Raw genomic sequence first — 16,733 nt, 5'->3', positions numbered from 1 at the left:
AAGGAACCTCGGCATCTTGCGGGGAAACCATCTCTCGGCCCTTCCAGAGCTCTTTTTATTCGAAACCCCGGTCACTCCCATCCCATCACTCCAAAAATTCAGAAACAGAACACCCATCTCAATCCCACACATCCTCACCAAAATGCGTGCCGTCCAAGTCAGCGAATACGTCAAGGTACCTATAACCAACCCCCAACCCCCAACCCCAACCCAAAACTAACCACTCCTACAGGGTCCCCTAGACCTCAAAGTAACAACAGTCCCAACCCCAACCCCAACAGCAGACAAATACCTAATCGAAATCCACTCCGCCGGCACAAACTTCTTCGACATCCTCCAAATCCAAGGCAAATACCAACACCAACCGCCCCTCCCTTGGATCGGTGGCGCCGAATTCGCCGGCACAGTAACCGCCGTGCCCAGGTCAGCAAACAACCGCTTCAAACTCGGCGACCGTGTCTTCGGCGCCACCCAGGGCGCCTACGCTACACACGTGCTAGCCGCAGAGCAGACCCTTCTCCCCGTGCCGGAGGGATGGAGCTTTGAAGATGCGGCGGGGCTGTTCGTCACGGCGCCGACCTCGTATGGCGGTCTTGTGCAGCGCGCGGGCGTGAAAGCCGGGGACTGGGTCCTTGTTCATGCGGCTGCGGGCGGGGTCGGGCTCGCTGCTGTGCAGATTGCCAAGGCCATGGGGGCGACTGTTATTGCTACTGCGGGGACGGAGCGGAAGAGGGAGATTGCGAAAGACTTTGGGGCGGATTATGTGATTGATTATACCGATAAGGCTTGGCCGGAGATTGTGAAGGGGATTTGTAAGGAGAAGAGGGAGGGGAATGGGGCTGCTGGGGTGGATATTGTGTATGATCCTGTTGGGATGATTGAGGCGAGTTTGAAGTGCGTTGCGTGGAATGCGCGGTTGTTGGTTATTGGGTTTGCGGCGGGGAAGATTGAGAAGGTTGCGCTTAATCGGGTGCTGTTGAAGAATGTGAGTATTGTTGGCTTGCATTGGGGGCAGTATGCCAAGTTTGAGACGGAGACTGTTGGTGTGGTTTGGCGGGGGATCTTTGATCTTGTTAGGCAGGGGAAGTTCAGGGGCACTGCGTTCAAGGATGAGAGCTTCGTTGGCTTGGAGAGTGTGCCCAGGGCTCTGCAGGCACTGGGTGGGAGAGAGACTTGGGGGAAGGTTGTTGTGAATATTGTTGGTGATGCGAAGAGCAAGCTGTAGTCTTTTTGAGAACCCAAGACTACTGTAGATAGATACGTGGGAAAGCAATAGATTCGATTCGATACTAAGCTGATGAATGTAGATGCGCAAGGAGTCATGCTCTCGTAGACAAAGTGAAATCCCCGAAGGGAAGACTCGAGCAAGTATAACATGAACTATGAAGGCTCTTTGCTCTGGCAACTTTTGTATTTCAAAAGTGAGCTTGAGCACCAGAAGGTACCTAGCTCGCAACCCAGCTCCAGTCGGTCACGGCTACAAGACGTAGCGCTGCGGTAACTGTTCTCCAAAAGGAGAGCCCTTGAGCATGTCCAAATGGACTGGGGCAGCTGGATTGAGGAGTTGCGGATGACAGAATGTGTCTAGGGTGTGATATATATCTGGGATTTGTTAGTGTATGGTTTGCATTGATAGACAGCACAAATCAGAATAGCATTGAATTCTGAGGAATGGATTGAGTGTCCAGAGAGTGTCCAGAGGAAGTTGACGAAGAAAAGAAGAAAAAATAGGGAAAGAAAAATGATGACTCAGCATATCTATACCGCCCAGTTTCTGCCACTTTGAGGACATATCGACTTGTTCTTGACTTAGACACTAACAGACCTAAGAATCTCCTACAAATTGCATATTCAAGAGTTGATGCTCGAAAAAGGGGGTATAGCGCATTGTTGTCAGGAAATTAATGATGGCAATAAGTAAGATAGCTACAAGTACCTACTACAAAGCAAACACCGTAGTTCTTCCCGGTCCATGCTCTTAGGCAATAGATGGGCCAGCTTGATGTCTTTTTGTTCAATGTAGAGCCTGAAGACATGGTAAAAATGTAGGGAATATATAGTGGGAAAGCTTCTTCTTCTTCTTCTTCTTCTTCTTCCCTACTGTATGGGATATAGAGGACGAGATATATGCTATATGTACAGGTGTATAGAGCACATGAGGTGACGGCCAGAAAACTTTAGAATAGTACCCATCATTCGTGCCGTAAGTGTGAAGATGCATCAGGGCAGGAACGAGAAAGGTGAAAATGAAGGATTTCCAAATGTTTCTATAGGAACTGTATGAATTGGGCAAGTGACGTGTGACATTGAGAAGGTGCAACGCAGGTGCTCACTTTAGGAAGGTACGTGTTGGTATAAAAGGACTCCTCTCATCTTTCCTCCTCTTCTCTCCTTCTTCATTCTTCCTCTCTCCAGCCCTCTCGATCACGGTCTCTCCGTAGCCCCCATGAGATCGTATAGGCGAGCCAGGGCCGTGCATCACCTATACATAAAGACGTCAACATTACCAAGGTTGTTGAGGTCCACATAGGTCTACACCCAAAACAAACCGGGCTTTCTCGTGGAAGTGCTTTGACAAAGTCGTGGCTGAGCCTTTGGACTCCATAGCCACTTGACAGGTCCCACGGAATACATGGGGGGTGTTTAATCACATCCTCTTTCATTATGTAGCTAGTCACCTAGGAGGTCACTGAATACATTTACAGTCTAAGACATGCAGCTTCAATTAAAGTCCTGTTTCAATTCACATACATTTCATTCAATTAATTATGGGAAACTGTCTGTAAGATAGCCCAAAGATTGTAACCATCAAGGACGTAGGTGCAGATTGAGATGCAGGAATCCCAAACACGAGACATGGAACTGAGAGGAGCGGAAGAAATAAATCATAACATCATGGTAATCGTTCATGTCATAGATAGCTTGCAAATGTTTTCAAATAAGTGTCATCGAAGCCTGTGAACCCCATCACACTCAATGATGCCGTTCATGCATCTCAACAACAGTAGCCCAACCCTCACAGCAAGTTCGGCTCATATTATGTCCACACCAGCAGCAGGTCACCTTGCGAGGTAGAAGAGGTGCAGGCCGTAGATCGGACATGCCCTGGGCAGCATGAGGGGCCGGGAATTGACCGAATGGCAGAGATCGTGAACCTGTCAGCTTGCGCATACCGGTGTCGGGTTGCTTCTTGGAACGGGACTTGCCCAACTTGGAATCTGAGTCTTGACTCTCGGGGCAGGCCAGACGCGCGTAGACTTCCGACGGTGGGTCGTGCCAGTACTTGCAGCGGCAGCAGATCACGAAGACCTTGGCGATGGTTTGTGGGCTGCGGGCTTCTTTCGCTTTTTGAGATCTTCTTTTGAGTATGCTCATGGGACCCGGTCGGGTTTGGGGGCTGCCGGTTTGGCTACTTGCTTGCGTGCTGGCCTGCATACCGGGATGAAGGTCGGGCTGAGTGTCAGGTTGAGGGCTGTACTGTATGCCACCAGAGGCATCGGAATGAAAGCGAGCCTGCTGAATAGGCTGCGTGCCAGATTGGATGCCGGGCTGAGCGCTGGGTTGGGTACTGGGTTGAATGAGTGGACTGACGGGGGACTCCTGCGCAGTTGGCGCTTCAACAGCAGGGATCGAGGGACTGGTATCCACGCGAGTCAGCGAATCGCGTTTGAATCCAGGGGATTCAGGTGTATCTTCGTCAGCAGTGTCATAATTTGAATGACCGTCGTGGGAGGAGCTGTGTGAAGGAGTGCGGCTATGTCCTGGTATGAACCCACCGGGTCCTCCAACAGCAAGGATATTCCCTGGGAGTTCGGCGGAAGTACGAGAAGCGCGACGGGGAGACCTCGCAGGGACAGTGTAAGTGTCATCGGTCAGATCTTTAAATGTTCGGCTGTTTCTCTCGATGGGCGAAACACTTCCTGCATGGAATGGAGACCTGACTGCTACCTGGAAAGGAGACGCCGGGATTTCTCTGAGCGTATCAGTTGACGTGGTTGGCATTCTTCGAATCTCGAGACTCCGTCTTTCGCTCTTGACAGGAATCTGTGGCAGTTCGATCGATTGCTGGGTCTCTTGGAAGTTTTCCTTGAAACGACTCGAGGTTCGTTTGGGGGTATGCGAAGAAGCGATAGGCAACCGGCTTCTTCCTCGATCCTCGGGATGAGGTTGAGTGGGGGAGTGTGATGCCTGGGATGAGGCATCGTGGTTAAGGTTTTGTGTTGTCAGTGGTCTCGGAATCTTGGAATCATTCCGGGATGATTCATCCGTATTTGCAGGATTCAGGGCGAGGGGAGACGACTTGTATGCTCGTGGGAAGGGATCAACTCGGTTCTTCCTGGCAAGGTTCCCCGTGGAATTTGTTTGTGCTGGGTTAAGTGGTTGGTAAGACCTAACACTGGATGGACTTGACGAATTGTCTGGAGATTCTGGAGGTGTCACCATCTCCTGCAACTGACGGGCCGTGGTAATGGTAGGCGAATCAGGATGACCAGATGAAAGGAAGTTAGGCTGACTCAAGCTTTGCGACATTGGCATGCTAGTAGCCCTGACAGAACGGTCATGGCGAGTCAGACGATCGTGGGGATGGTCTGCCGTAGGCATACTCTTCCTGTCATGTTTCAGAGCTGCGGAAAACAACTCCCTATCCAGATCACCGGAGGATGCTAGTGTCACGCCGTGTCGAGTCCCGTTTCCAACCACGGTCCGACTACCGATGGGAATCTGCTCTGACACGGACCGATTGGACTCACGGCCGTCCTTTGTCTTCCAGGCTTCAGCCATCCTCCAGTTCTCACGAAGATCATCAGACTTTGCCGAGGTGTGCAAACGGTTGTGCTGGACTGGTTTTGGCATTTTGTTAGAAGCGGATAGATTCAGTGCGGTGCCATGCTTGGACTGTAGCTCCCGAGTGATAGCCGTTCCAAACCTTTCCGGTAGGGTCAAAGGCAGAGAGGGTGGGTTCGTATCTGTCCTGAGCTGGCTAAACTCGGCAGACGGAAAGTCTTGCTCACTCGAATTTGAATTCCGGCGCGATCGCCGGAATATCGAGGACAGGCCACTTGACGATCTCGGACGTTCTGCATTTGCGCTGGAGCTTCTGCTTGAGCTGCCCACAGGTTGTTTCTTGGTCAGACGGCGAGAGGATCTTTCGTAGGTTCCAAGGTCGGCCTTGGATTGAGAATCCTCAAGTGCTAGCAAGCGCTTCTCTAGTTCCTTTCTCTCGGCTTCCAGGCGCTTTGTGACACGCTTTTCTTTCTTGTTGGGTTTACCCCAGGCTGGCGATTTGCAGATATTGTCATCATCTTCATTGGGACGGGTAGCCAAGGGCGTCATTTGGGTCGGAGTACCATCCTGCCCAGCCCCGTTTGTGACTGATACACTTGAGCCAGGTGTACCGGTGGAGGGCAAACGAGAGTTGGAGGAGTAAGAGAACGAGCTGGGCCCTGTCTCATCGTACGAGGCGTGCTTCGCATAGGGATTATTATCGGTTGTCTCATGTGCGAGAGCTTCGCGAGCGAGAAAGGGAACTGGGGGAACGAATTCGCCATTTTGACTGTGTTGTCTCTTCAAGGGGTCAAATCAAGTTCCAATTCTTTTTTCTTTTTTCACTGTGACTTACATCGATAGATTTGCTAAAGACGCGGTGGATGTGGTCCGAGATGGAGGATCGACGGGCCCTGCGGGGCGGATCGGTGGAGAAGGTCTCCATTGTTTGGCAGATTGGTTTAGCGAACGTGAAAAGAGAGTGACATTGAACGGGAAACAGTAGATCGAGGGAGCGTAGAATCGTAGAATCGTAAGGCGTGAGGCGTGAGACGTGAGACGTGGGATGTGAGTAAGTCAGAGAAACAAAAACGAGAGACAAAGGCCCAAGGCCAAAGGAAAATACAAAGGAAAAAGAGAATTTGCGTTCAGTCGGGAATCGAAGAAATTCCAAATCTGCTGCAGCTGAAACCTTCCACAGAGCTATTCTTAGCTTCTTAGCTTTTTTATTTATTTATTATCCTGACCTGTAGATTTATACACTACATAACTGTACATTTATGAAGAAAGTGATAAAATGATCCTTAGTCTAATTCTAAACTCTTGAAATTGTGAAACTGTCAGAATGAGAGAATCCAACAGTCGCACTCCTCGCACTCCTCGCACCCCTCCGCTTGGCATCGAGAATCTCACCTTTACATCTCCCCATAAATAAAAAACAAAAACCCTTTGAGCCTTAAAACTATTACTCGATACAAAACCTACAGAGAGCTACACAATGTCCAACCAACACGACCTCCCGCCAAGTTATGATGCATCACAACAATCCTGGGGGAACTCCAGTACCCCACAGACAGACCCTTCCTCCAACCCACCTCCATATCACAACTGGCAAGAAGCAGTCCCAGACACAGCGACATTCCCACCACCCCCAATCACCGGCTATCTAATCTCAGGCACGGGGAACGCCTCCGAGGACGACGCCCAGCGCGCCCACGACTTCTGCGACTCCGTACCCCTCTGGCTCCCAACCCAGCCCTCAACCGCCGTCTACCACGACGTGCAGGCCCACGATCTTCGACCCGTACACCCAGCCGAGCTGCGTGGCCATGTTTCGGCTGTTGCGCGCGGCCGCTGGCGTGGACACAGTGGCGACGGGAACGGGGATTGTGTCATTCTTACCCAGCTGCCCATGTACTTCCCCGCTGCGGACTCGCCGTTTGTGCGTGAGCAGAAGAAGACCATCTACTTTGAGGTTAAGTTGCTGGCGTTGAGGGCGGGGCCGACACCGCAGGATTGTAGTGGGATTTCGATTGGATTTGTTGCGCAGCCTTATCCGTCGTGGAGATCGCCTGGTTGGGAGAGAGGTGGGTTGGGGGTGTTCTCGGATGATGGGTGTCGGTTTGTGAACGATTCGTTTGGGGGTCGGGATTTTACGACGGCCTTCAAGGTGGGTGAGACGGTTGGGTTGGGGATGGAGTTTGAGCTGCCGGAGAATATCTGCAGTGGGGATAAGAAGACTAAGAGATGCAAGGTGCATATCTTCTTCACGCGGAATGGATGCCGATCTGGGGGCTGGGATCTGCATGAAGAGGTCGATGCGGATTCTGGGGGTGTTGAGGGCTTGGAAGGGGACTATGACCTCTATGGGGCGATTGGCCTGTTCGGTGGCGTCGATTTCGAGTCTTGTTTTGACCCTGCAGGCTGGCTATGGAAGGAATGAAGTGATGTCTGCCAAGTATCTTTCGGAAGTAAGGAGGGCACGAGGGTCAGGTCATAGGGCTGAACGGGGGGTTTTTTTTTTGCTTTTTGCTTTATGCTTTATGGCGTAGGTATGGCTTATGACTTGTGTTGTATGGCTTTTGGTATGCTTAGCTAGTACAGCTTGATAACACAACTATTAAATTCAACACGGATTAAATCAGAAAGGCTAAGACAAAGAACATCTCAAAGCCAAGCCAAAAAGCAGCTAACATCTCGATGCCTAACTAATTTACACGGCCTATTTCAACGGCCCACGCCGAGGCTACATACCCTGCATAGCGTAAACGAGACCCTGCACGTGTGTTCTAGAAAGGTATTTTTATTTTTCATTTAATACCCTCGGCCTTCCTAGTAACTGCAGCGCATTAGTGGCCGGGGGGATGCACGAGGTGCAGTTCCGCTACAACGACCGTCTGATGAGCAGGTGCATCTCTGCCGCTTTTCCGTATGGTCCCCGGTCTATCCCAGCTGCATGAACGGCAGTAATCGTTTTATTTGACGTCAGGATGCGCCGAGTGCATTGCGATCTTTGTCCTTTTGCATATGTAGATATTGGCGGTTGGGCAGTTTCAGGGAGTTCGTACCCTATTTTATACGTACATGTATATATGTATGATAACTAGTGGAAGTAGTAACTAACTAACTATATAGAAGATAGACGGGTTAGCAATGAAATGAGCAGAGTGCAAGTGAGGCTGAGACTTGGGATAAATATACATGTAGCTAGATGACCCCCGTACTAACAAAGAGTAGTGCGCACTGACAGCAATACGGAGATAAGGCTCGTTGCTCTTCTAAACATGTTCGTTAAACGACTATTCATTTAATTCGTATCTGCATATCAATTGACATCCCCAGGGGTTCATAAGACGTGATTAGTACGAAGGAGCCGCAATCTCCGAGAGTTGATTGCTATCCCTATAACGCTTGACTTTGCCCCTCAAAGTCAAGCGTTATAGGGATAGCCAAGATAACTGAGATATTGTACAAATATCCATCAATGTATCTCTAAATGGAGAAGCCGACCTTGTGTTCTCCATTAAAATACCCGTACGGTAATTGCAATACAGGTGGAGAAGCGAAGTGATAATCCCGAGACTGCCAGCCACCAAAAGCCCATTTTCTGCAACTAACCCAAACCCACCAGAGAGCGGCTAGAATGGCACGGATGTTTCCACCTTGAGTTATACCCTTAATATCATCCCATTTACATTGGGGGCATTAGGGGAACACGGGCTCATATTAGCGCCAGGGCTCCTATCTTGTACATCACCTTGACATATTTATTCTATGGATGTTACATGTTATATGAATTGCTTTTTCCCTCTCTACTGAGGGGTAAATAGAACACAATGGGGTTGTGTTCTACATATGTACTAAGTATCTTTGTTCGATCCACTCAAAAAGTTACGAATCCCCCCCCACAGCCGATCTAAATTTCTGAATAATATTCTGCTATATTGTAAGGTAGGAAAGAGTTGAACTAAACCTCGAAAGGGTAAGAGAAATATTATCTTGAAATGGGTTTGGCCGAAGGGGAAATTTGGTCTGATCGACTGCATGTCATCGCCCCTTTTTCCCGTGACAGTTCCCGTTTGGCCCCCACCTATTGATTTTGATATCCCGGACTGACCTCGGGTCTATGCGCCCAAACCCACAATACCTTCCCCCTCTCTTTTTCACAAATCATAATATTGAAAGTGAAATAGAAATCCGGCCATTCCCGGCTGCTCGGTGGGGTTGGAGCGGGTGCAATACACTACTGGGAGTCCGTGCAGCCGAGATACGCGTTTGTTTCACTCAAGACGTGATCTGGCCACGGCCGGAGACCGTGGCCATTTTGTACTTTTCAAGTCCTTTTCGGCTCGGCCGGAGACAGAAAGAAATAAACGGGGCTAAAGATACAAGGTACGGAATATGCATATGCAGAGAACCCAGATGGAACTGTTGCAGATAAGGAAAAAAAAGAAAATGAACGGGAAAGAAATGCCAATGAATTGCCAGTTATAGAACCCTGTAAAGAGAGGTCTTAGCCATTTTTACAAAAGTACTAGATTGCGAGTCTGGACGATCACAACCGAAAAGATATCCAAAATAGGCCTTCTGCAGATGCATTAATTCCAATCCTCACCGGCCGTGCCCCCATTCCGCTAAGGCTGGAACACCTTTTAGACGCCAAAGCGACACTGGCGCGAAGTCAGCGGTTGTCTCCTATGAAAGGAGGAGATGGCCGGGTTGATGATACCAATCATGATCCTGGTTTCGGGGATGTGTCTGAATTTAGCAGAGACTACATGATTGAGTAGTAACTATAGACCAAGATGTATATAGTATAGATTAGTATTGGTTAGTGTTATAGTGTGGGATATTGGATATTTTTTTATGCGCTATACTAATGTGAGCACGGTCCATTTCACTTTCACATTCCAGTGTATACCGGGGAGATTTACCTTCGAGGCAGCTGGTTGCCCTTCTCAAAGCAATCAGGCGACATTGCCTTTTTCAGGTTTTCCCATATTTTCCCTTTTTCATATCTTTGCCAACCTGTTAGTAATGTACGTATGGAGATGACCTTGGGAAATCCCATTGCCCCACTGAGCAGTTACACGGGCACTTTAGCGATCGCCACCAGGATTACGGATTACCCGTATTTTTGTCTTTGTCTTTTTGTCAGTTCGACTCTTTTTAAACTCCGTACATATTCATGTATTAAGCATTTATCTCCAAGTTACAGGCACTTTGTTCCGACCAATATGCATGTTACTAGTAGTCGCTAATCGGTCTTGCTCCGTAAAGAAAAAAACTAGCCCGAGTACGGAGTACCTTTGCTCCATTCTGCTGCGGACCACGCTAATTAGTGCAAGTAGTGTCTAAATTTCGCAATTGTTCCACAAATCACCTCTTTATCAATAGAAGTATCGCACAGCATAACGGGAATACATATATGTATATAAATAGAGTTATCTCTAACGTCTTATGAGCTCCGGTCCTGGAGGAGTTGGAGTTCCGTGAAGAGCTGCATCGGATATGTTCTCCATTAGAACTGTGCCTTTTTACCGACATAAAAAGAATAGATTGGTACCTGAGAACAAAGTACCTTCGGGTTGCATTGGAAGAATAACAGGTGGTATGCATCCAACCCAAACGGTTGCCTATCCACGATCTTATGTTTTAGATCTTTTATATATTTTTATAAAATCACTAAATGAGTTTAGCATAATAAAAAAAGTATAAATCCAAAAAAAATAACGAAAGGTACATGCATATGTTCCCCACAGGGCATGCTCATGCTCAAGCTGCCCAGGTGGACTTCCATTTTGAATCTTTATCATGCTGATATATTCGTCCACATGATTCAAACCCATAAAGTATGTATATATTTTTGTATATATATACGGAGTCCGTATATATACAGAAATATATAATGTAAAATACGTAAATCAATACTCTGCATGGGCCCCTCCACAGGACTAGATCCAGGGTCTCTGACGCACGAGGCAAAAGACCACCTGCAGCACACTCAAAACGACAATCAAGACTGGGGCATAGCTTTTTAGTTCGGGGATGGTCTTTTTTTTTTTTTTTTTAGTTAGTTTATATATATAATTTTTTTTAAAAAAATACATTTATTATATTTTCGATTAATATTATTCTATATTATCCTATTTATTTTGTTAGTTCATCGCATGTGCTGCCTTTCCTTCCTACTTTAATCTCTCCCTCCCTTCAATCGAAGCGCTCATCTCTTTTTCTCTTTTTCTCCCCTTCTCTTTTCCTTTTAATTCGAAGGAAGCATTGTCTCCTTGACATTCGTTAAGACTTGGATTGACTAAGCCTACAGAGGCAATTGACCACCGCACTTGGTCAATAGGTATAGCGCATTGGATGCTTATACCTCTCTGCATCTCTAAAAAGAGGTTCCCCAAGAAAATCAGTTAGGGTTCCGTGGGGTCAAGCTTCACACCATGGCATTTCCGTTTCTGCGAGCATTCGTCACACTCTTGTGAGTACACTTTTGGGAGCTCAATCCGACCAGTAGCTAACAAAGTAACCAGTCTCTATCGCTACACCCGACTCGTGTTCAACTTGTTCTCCTTTTGGACATTCAAGCCAATCCCACCACCGGAGAACCCCAAACTGACATCACAAGATGTGACAGTGATTATTCCATCATTGGAGGGGTGCGGAGATGAGCTGGTGGAGACAATCCGAACAATTCTCGACAATCAACCTTTCGAATTGCTCCTGGTGACAATCGAGGCCAATCGCACCAAGGCCGAGCAGATGCTGAGCGCCATGCCAGCATCGAAATCCCGAATCCGTCTGTTCACAGTCAAACACCCCAACAAGCGCCGCCAAATGACCAGAGCCATTCCCGAGGTCCGGACTGCCATTACCCTTCTTGCCGATGACGACGTGAGCTGGCCACGGACTCTCCTCCCCTGGATCCTGGCCCCCTTCGAAAAGGACGAGAAATACGGCGGGGTGGTCACCTGCCAGCGATTGCGCCGGGCCATTGCGCCGACCCTCTCACAGCGCGTCTGGGGCTTCTTGGGTGCTTTGTACCTGGAACGACGCAACTTCGACTGCGGCGCGACTACCCATGTGGATGGCGGACTTCCCTGCATGTCGGGACGGACGGTTGCGTATCGGACACAAATTCTGCAGAATGAGGCCTTCACCTATGCTTTCACCAATGAGGAGTGGTGGTGGGGCAAGTACCAACTCAACGCCGACGATGACAACTTTATCACCCGTTGGATGGTCTCGCACGGATGGGAAACTTATATGCAGTACCACCCAGAGGCAGAGGTGCTGACTACTCTCGAGGACAACCCTCGTTTCTTGAAGCAATGCGCCCGCTGGTCAAGAAGTAATTGGCGGAGCAATTTGACTTCGATGTTTCACGAGAAGCACATTTGGTAGTAAGTGCAACTTTTCTCTTCCCTTGAGTTGTCTTACCTTCGCTTCTTTTTTTCCCCCTTCCTTTCCCCCTCCATCTCGTTGGTTTTCTCTTTGATCGGGTCAAAAAGGGTCTAGGCGTAAGGCCCTCGGTGTGACCTTGGAGAAACAATGAAACAAGATTGAAGCAGAATGCAGAACAGAGCTAACAATTTCTATAGTCGTCAGCCCTGGAGCGCTTATGCCGTTCACCTGACCACTTTGTCGCCGCCTGCCTTTTTAGGCGACATTTTACTTGTTTGGTTGTGTCACAAGGCGACTGGATCGTGGGGAGAGTCATTGCACGATCAATCCATGACTATGCTCTACCTTTGGATCTTCACTAGCAAGTGGATTAAGCTGTTGGGTCATTATCTTCGCTATCCTGTCGATGTGCTGTTGCTGCCAGTATCGATCATCTTCGGTTATTTCCACGGCGCAATCAAGATGTATGCCGTAATGACATTGAATGTGGTATGTTCAATTTTTTTTCCTTTTTCCTTTTATCCTTTATTTTGCATTTCTTGTTTTTATTTCTTTTTTATTTATTTCTATTTTTCTTATCTGCATATACGCCGAGTGTATCCAAGCGTAGCCCCTCTCCTATGACAACTCAGCATCACAGCGCTTTGATCATCGTCTCCTCCCGCTTGCAGCTCTGTTTACCCACTATTTTTCTATTCTCCCGATTATTTCAGATCGCCCAGCTATCTGCGTTTCTGATTTGATCTTTTGCATGCTTTTTCCATATATCCAAGAGCTGAGCTGACTTTGAGTTTTTTTTGTTACAGACAACATGGGGTAGCCGTGATGGCGCCGATGATTACGATGCTGAGCGTATGAAGAAGCGGACGGATGCCGATCGAATGAAGCAACCGTACTACCCGCAATATCTCATCAAATGAGGTTTTCGAATTTCGAAGGTCCATTTCCTGTTCGCCTTTTCCCTCGGGGATTGGTTTATGTCCCTTGGATGTACTGGGAACAGGGGACAACATCTGGCCCATTGACTTGGCCCTTTATATCATTCATGACGAAACGCCGTGACGACACCCACATGCTCTTTGATTCTAGATCTGCCGTGGCTTTATCCTTTTTTTTCTCCCAAACCTTCTACCCTGTTCAGGCTGTGTCGCCAAGTTGTCGAGAGTGATACGAGCTAAGAAGTGGCAATGCTCCTCTCCAACGTCAATCCCTAATGAGGCGTCTTTTTGCCCGTTTTTCTTTTCTCTGCACATGATTGCCTATCAAAAACAAAAAGGTCTTTCGAGACCTTTTTTCCCCTTCTCTTCTTGTAAATTACAAAAGCATGGGCGGATGTCGTCTTTTTGCAATTGTTGACTCTTTGCGTTTCAGTTTGCTTTTCAGCTTTGATTCCCCTGGGTTTTTCGTGAGAGCGTTTTGTCCCTTTTTCTTAGATGCAAAGGTGGTATTCTGGACTTTTAGTTTTTTTTCTCTTTTTGCTTTCCAAACTGCAGATAATTTCTAATTGATTCGAATATATACTATTTGTCCAGGAAGATAAAGAACAAAGCCCTAACTACCTCGGGGAGCAATGCGTCTTGTCATAGTTCCCAATTTTGATTATTTGGTCTAGAACCAGCCCAAATAGGCTTGGACGTGGTAAGAAAATAGCGCCAAAGCTGATCATTGATATGTACGGAGTAAGTACATATAATATATGTGAGACAAGGTACATAGATACTTAGATTGTACAGGTCCCGGTTGGGATTAAAGATGTGTGGGCATGAATGATCTCGACATATATTGTATGATCTCTTGCATAGGGAGTAAAGTTCTTGTTAAGGCTGTTAGCTACATTTTCCTTTTTTTGCCCTTCTTATCTATATTTTGTATACCTTTTTTTATGGGACCTATAGTTATATTATGGTTTAACTAGGAGGACCGAAGCCATGTATTAATAAATGCTTTTCTTTTTCTTCTTTTCTTTTCCTTTCGTATCCGTGCCTTTTATAGACATATTCGTAAGAAGTCGTTAGCTAATTACTAGGTTAAGACTATTCCTATATAGTATAAACGGTTTAATTATAATCCTCCTCGGTTAGGCTAGGGCACCCTTCTAGCTTAAGATCGCGTTTCTACTAGAGTGATCGGGCGTGGAAAACCTGGCGTCTCAGCTTTCGAGCCGTGGAGGACCCGATATATCTCCTATAGAAAGAGAACCAGCTTATATAACCGCTTAGCTACCTAGGTAGCTCTAGGTAGCGTATTTAAGGCATCGAGCTCCTTATTATCTTCTTCTAACTAGCTCTATCTCTAGTGTAGAGGTATTCGGATCTAGTTCACTCCCAAGCGCCTTTCTATCTTCCCAATCTGTAGTCGGGTCATCGTACCCTAGTAGCCGTGCTTTAGGGAAAATTAGCCCTCAACCCTAATAATAAAGGATTCCAAATGATGGCAAAGCTTGGGTTCAAACCCGGTGACGTACTTAGCAAACCTGCTATACCTAGCGACTCTGACACTGCTAACACCGACTCTTCCCTAAAGGCGCGCGCTGAGCCGCTGAACCTAACATTGAATATATAAACTTTTAAGTTTAGAAATGGCTACATATATGTACGCGAGGTATAAAATTCGGATGTGACGTAGTGAATAGAACGTAATAGGATGTATAGTAAGCTGTTCCATTTATGTCCAGGGAGATAAATATTTATCTTTTCATATATTATATTGATTGTTGGATGTGTCCTGTTCCTCTTTCATAACTTGCAACACCTTCACACAAATAATTTCCCTAGCCCTTCTGATTTCTCCTCATCTTTCTTCCTTACCACCGCTCTCAGACAAGCAACTGATTTCTTCTCATTTTCCTTCGTACTATCAGTCTTATATTGCGTCCAGCCACCTGGTCTCTGTTCATCTCGTCTCTCAGTGGTGAACCTCATCTCAGTGGACATCATCTCTCAGTTCACTTTCACTTTCAGTTCACTTTCAGTTCACTCTCAGTTCACTTTGACCGTCAGTTCTCATCTATTCAACCACCAATCTTCGAAAAGCAACAGACCTCTTCTCATTTTCTCTCCTGCCATCGAGCTCATATTTCTTCAACATATTGTTTCTACGCGACTTAGTCAAATTTGAGCATCATGGCATCTCCTGCGCCTAGGACACCCGCCACTTCAGCCCTGATGACTTCACCAACCGCATCATCGCCTCGGTCTCATGAAACATCACCTTCAAAGATTCCGGTCCGAGTTAATTCCAAAAGAGTGGCCGTGCCAGAGCTTAAAGCTGCCCTAGAAAGGGCAGTAAGAGCAAGAGGAACTCATTATTCAAACATTCTGGCGTTTTCTGTGTACTGGGACGACGACAACACCCTCGCTAAGGAAGACAATCAAACGTTTATTGCCATGATGCGTGATATGTTCGACGTTCCCTGCGAAACTTTTGTGCTTCAAAGCAAAAGCCCGATTCCTGAATGGGACCTGAACCTGCAGCTCATCAAAGCAGTTAAAGCGAAGCTCAAGAACCAGAAACCATCTCTCCTCGTTTTTTCATACGCCGGCCATGGGGTGATTAATAATTTGGACGAGCTGTATTTCTCTAGCCGGAATCGCAAGAAGCTAGTTTCATGGAGCACAGTGCAAAGTGGCTTGACCCCTCATGGGTTGGCTATGGATCTTTGCGCTATCCTCGACTGCTGTCATTCAGGAAGTGCAATCACTAGCTCTCCAAATTCTACACATGTGTTAGCTGCTTGTGGCGAGCCCGTATGGGCAAGATCGCGCACCTCCGGTATATCCTTCACCCAACGTGTCGCACGAGCAATCCTACCAATTTTCAATTCAGGTCAAGTGTCTATTTCGACCGAAGAGATATTTCACGCAGTACAGAAGGAGACTCCAGCTGGTGCCTATATGTCTCGATTCTCGAGTCACAGTGGAGCAAAGCCGATCATTTTGCCGTTCAAAGTCGCAGCTACTTCTGGTTCTGGAATTTCTTCTTCGGGAGCGTCATTATCTGACCTTAAATCAAGTCCAAGGCCTTCTTTGCCTTCAAGCCTGCCACTACGACCCCACAACCGAGAAACACAAGTGCTCATCATGCTCACGCTCGAAGGCAAGGCTACCGAAGTGGTAAGGGGTTTCCAAAAAGTGATTGAAACAATGCCTGCCAAGTTCCAAATAAAGATAACTGATGCGTTTGAGACTAACGCATCAGCCGGCGTGTTTGTCCGAATGACATGGGAAGCATTTGCCCGCTTGCTGTCAACTGTCAATATGGAGCCGCTGCTTCTTATTATTGGGCCCTCGCTTGTTGGCGCCCAACTCCGTGAGGTTCCTACTATATTCAGGGAGAGACCTCAGCGCAAAGAATAATCCCGCTGCAATTTCTTCTTCCCCCACCCCCGGCTTTTCTTGCTTTACTTTTGCTTAATACCTACGGTCTATTGATCCCCTAATTCTAGTTTGCTTTGTTCTTATGCTTTGATATTCACTGCTCGCTCTTTGATTTACACTTTACGTTTCTGAGTGAACCATCGAGAATCGTGATTCTATCTCTTAGCTTAGGTCTAATTGCTA

General features: G+C 47.3%; 5 protein-coding genes across 5 annotated transcripts; 4 read left to right on the top strand and 1 right to left on the bottom strand.

Moving 5' to 3' along the window:
• Positions 1-142: 142 nt before the first annotated feature.
• Positions 143-1,225, top strand: N7489_001390 (NADPH:quinone oxidoreductase family protein; the record flags this gene model as incomplete). The annotated part of the gene is made up of 2 exons (XM_056707145.1): positions 143-175; positions 233-1,225. The coding sequence occupies 2 exons, from the start codon at positions 143-145 to the stop codon at positions 1,223-1,225; spliced, it is 1,026 nt and encodes a 341-aa protein (XP_056571447.1).
• A 1,748-nt stretch (positions 1,226-2,973) lies between these two features.
• N7489_001389 (uncharacterized protein) lies at positions 2,974-5,710 on the bottom strand (the record flags this gene model as incomplete). The annotated part of the gene is made up of 2 exons (XM_056707144.1): positions 2,974-5,565; positions 5,621-5,710. 2 exons carry the CDS (start codon positions 5,708-5,710, stop codon positions 2,974-2,976), a joined length of 2,682 nt encoding a protein of 893 aa, XP_056571446.1.
• Positions 5,711-6,262: 552 nt separating this feature from the next.
• Positions 6,263-7,207, top strand: N7489_001388 (SSH4 family protein; the record flags this gene model as incomplete). The annotated part of the gene is made up of 1 exon (XM_056707143.1): positions 6,263-7,207. The coding sequence occupies one exon, from the start codon at positions 6,263-6,265 to the stop codon at positions 7,205-7,207; it is 945 nt and encodes a 314-aa protein (XP_056571445.1).
• A 4,006-nt stretch (positions 7,208-11,213) lies between these two features.
• N7489_001387 (glycosyltransferase family 2 protein) lies at positions 11,214-13,107 on the top strand (the record flags this gene model as incomplete). Its single annotated transcript, XM_056707142.1, has 4 exons — positions 11,214-11,251; positions 11,304-12,173; positions 12,372-12,663; positions 12,981-13,107. 4 exons carry the CDS (start codon positions 11,214-11,216, stop codon positions 13,092-13,094), a joined length of 1,314 nt encoding a protein of 437 aa, XP_056571444.1. The 3' UTR covers positions 13,095-13,107.
• A 2,189-nt stretch (positions 13,108-15,296) lies between these two features.
• Positions 15,297-16,529, top strand: N7489_001386 (uncharacterized protein; the record flags this gene model as incomplete). The annotated part of the gene is made up of 1 exon (XM_056707141.1): positions 15,297-16,529. The coding sequence occupies one exon, from the start codon at positions 15,297-15,299 to the stop codon at positions 16,527-16,529; it is 1,233 nt and encodes a 410-aa protein (XP_056571443.1).
• Between the last annotated feature and the right edge of the window lie 204 nt (positions 16,530-16,733).

Source organism: Penicillium chrysogenum, assembly GCF_028827035.1.
Source record: "Penicillium chrysogenum strain IBT 35668 chromosome Unknown utg000001l_segment0_segment0, whole genome shotgun sequence".
In the NCBI taxonomy this organism is placed as follows: Eukaryota; Fungi; Ascomycota; class Eurotiomycetes; order Eurotiales; family Aspergillaceae; genus Penicillium; species Penicillium chrysogenum.
The sequence above is the reverse complement of the archived record's forward strand: the minus strand, read 5'-3'. Positions and strand labels throughout refer to the sequence as shown.